This window comes from Propithecus coquereli, unplaced genomic scaffold (genome assembly GCF_000956105.1).
Source record: "Propithecus coquereli isolate 6110/MARCELLA unplaced genomic scaffold, Pcoq_1.0 Scaffold114, whole genome shotgun sequence".
Lineage (NCBI taxonomy): Eukaryota > Metazoa > Chordata > Mammalia > Primates > Indriidae > Propithecus > Propithecus coquereli.
This window is the reverse complement of record NW_012135414.1, coordinates 4,722,495-4,725,420: the sequence shown is the minus strand read 5'-3', so window position 1 is coordinate 4,725,420 and position 2,926 is coordinate 4,722,495. Positions and strand designations below refer to the sequence as shown.

The 2,926-nt window shown below is 37.3% G+C and overlaps 1 protein-coding gene across 1 annotated transcript in view; it reads right to left on the bottom strand.

Moving 5' to 3' along the window:
- DDX58 (DEAD (Asp-Glu-Ala-Asp) box polypeptide 58) overlaps nt 1-2,926 on the bottom strand; it is a 47,882-nt gene that overhangs the window by 29,622 nt on the left and 15,334 nt on the right. Inside the window, exons 3-5 of the mRNA XM_012655982.1 lie at nt 2,855-2,921; nt 1,755-1,902; nt 595-717 (exon numbers count right to left, since the gene is read on the bottom strand). Coding sequence (XP_012511436.1) covers nt 595-717; nt 1,755-1,902; nt 2,855-2,921 — 338 coding nt within the window. The remainder of the gene's footprint in view (nt 1-594; nt 718-1,754; nt 1,903-2,854; nt 2,922-2,926) is intronic.

The window sequence follows — 2,926 nt, the reverse complement described above, 5'->3', positions numbered from 1 at the left end:
AAAAAAAAAAAAAAAAAAAAGAAGCATAAGGAGGCCTCATAGGGCCAGAGTAAACTTACACAGAGTCTCTGTGTAAATATGAAAAAGGCGTTCCTCCTTGGGAGACACAACCCCTCAGATGCCGTCTGGCAAACACCACAGGCCAGATCTCAGCCCCTACTCAACCTCTCAGCCGGGCACATTCATGCAGGGCGCTAACTTCATCAACTTGCATGGCAGCCCTGGGATCTTAAAAGGAAACTGAGCAAGTGGCTCTCAAATAGAAGTATTTTTTTACAAAACAAAGCTGATTTGGGATTTCATAGACATTGACTTCCTGGAGGATTCTATTTGCATTTTCAATGTAGACAATGCATGTACTTTCTTAGTGGTAAAAGATTAAAAAAGAAAAAAAAAAAGTAGCAGAAACAGCAGCAACAGAAGGAGAAAATGGCATTTCTAATTATAGAAAAAGTATCTATTTTAAAATAAATTCTTTCTAATTTTCCTCAAAAACCTTTTCACAAGGTCATGACTTTTGGCCCTGCAAAACACATCCCCACACAAAGTACCTGAAAAGCACCATTATGAAAAATAATAAACAATGTCAAGTACCTGAAGGTGGACACGAATTCTGACTAAGATTCTGGTATTCTGGATCTTCCTGGTAGAAAATCTGTACGTCAGAAGTTTCCATGTTATCATCCTCAAGATCTTTAATTTCAGCATCTTTTGCACCTTCATGAGACCCAAAAACATCTTAGAATCTTAACATAACCTGATTATAGTTTCAATGGTGAAAGCCCCACAAAGAGGTCATAACACTAAAATTTTAAACTTCCATTAAGATTTTTCACAACTACTCCCATTTACCTTTCAAAATAATTAAAGAACTATTTTGAGTTTGAAATCTCAATCTGGAGTTTGAACTCCAGTGTCATTTAGGACTGTATTACTCAACGTGTGGGACATGGACCAGCAATTTCCGTGGTTTATTTGAATCTTGAGCCCCTACTGAACGAGAACCTGCATTGTAACAAGATCTCCAAGGGATTCACATGCACAACTAAGAAGCATGATTTAGCAGACGTGTCTGCCATTTCTGACTGGCTCTTGACCCAAGAAATCAGATGTGTATTTATACAGACATGCTTCTGTAACAACTTATGACCTAAAGAAGCCTAGACAAAGCTAAGACCAGACATTCAGATGTTTACCAAACTTGGCCTTTAAAACAATGCTCTGAGAAGATATTAGCTTCGAGAAGCCAAATGGGGGCTCAGACACTGAATTACAATCAATTCTTCTTCTTTCACCTCCTGTTCTGGTTCAGTTCCAGATGGCTTCCAGGTGAGAGAACTAGACAATGTTTATCATAATTCTATTCTGAAAAGCAGGGAAGTCGTGGAGTTTGAACCTTTAACTCTAGAATTCTCAAGCTATTTTCTCTGACAATCTAAACTCAGACTAGGAACTCAGATTCTACCTCCCCAAATCCTTTGGGCCAGATGGGCTAATTCTCGATCAAAATAGTTTTCCCTGGTCCATTTTTAGGGGTTATATACAATCAAACTAATTCCATGGGCAAGTAGCTGCCTCCCTCCCAGAACCCAGCTTCATGCTGGTCTCTCCTTAGAGATGTAACCCTGGTAATCTGAAGGGGAAAATGCCTTCAGAGGAATGAGGGAAGCCCAAAGCAGAGTCATGAGGAGGGCACAGCATGCTCTCAGACCCTCTCCCTTCTCCCTTCAGGGCTCCTCCTTGGAGTATTTTACCTTTTTCTACAATCCACAGTTCACTGAACTGGTTATCTTCTTTCTCCAAAGCCAGTTTCAAAGTTTTGGGCCAGTTCTCCTTGTCTGATTTGAGAAGGCATTCCACCATTTTCTCTGCACCTGCCATCATCCCTTTATTGAAGGAAACCTACATAAGGCAACCGCGGTTTATTGATCAACTATTTCAAAAGTTCTCCCTTTATCAGTTTTTACTGAAGAAATGTCAGTTCATATACTATCTGATTTTAAATCATAGTACATTATGGTTCAATGGATCTTATTCATTGACCACCCAAGAGTCTCTTAAGATAGCCTTTCCTTCATCTTTGTCCTTCACCCATGATATCACTAGTCAAGCCAAGCCTTCTCACCTCCAAGTTCTAATACCTGTCATCATCAGCAATAAGAGGAAAACAATTAATTCATTTGACAACCATTCACAATATGGGCATATTGGCATAGAGCAATATTTGGAGGCATAAAACAAAATGTTAACAAATGGTTTTTTTCAGGGTAGAGGGATTTACGTGACTTTTATTATTAATTATAACTAAAATGTATTATGCATCTATTATTATGTACCAGGCATATACGAGTACTTTACATATATTATCTCATTTAACCCTTATAAGAACACCATATTAGTATGTTACTATTATTATTCCCATTTTATTTATGAAGAAACAGATGTTTAGAGAAGTTAAATAACTTGCCCAAGATCACACTGCTAGTAAGTGGTGGAGCTACGAATCTAACAAAATTCAGCTGTGTCCAGAGGCTAAACATTTAACTGCCAGAGTCTAGAGCCTTTTCCTTATTTGCTGAACTGTTCAATATTATTTAAATTTGCATAAAGCATTATTCACAAAAGTAATACAGTAATTTTAACTGAGACTAGGGCAAACCTGAAAAAAAACTGTGACCTAAAAATTACTCAGTTCACAGTAAAAGTACTATTCCAGGTAAGTATGCCTTTGATATGAGGACTTTTATGAGTTTCAATTATCTTTCTCAGGTCTAAAACAGTATAGAAAACAGAAGACATTTCCCATGTCCAAATTATTTCCCCCAAATTTAGTATTTTATATTAATTAACTTACCTGTCTAATTTCTTCACATTCCTGATTAATTAAACATACAGAGATTTCAGGAAGGATCTCTGTTGGATTGAT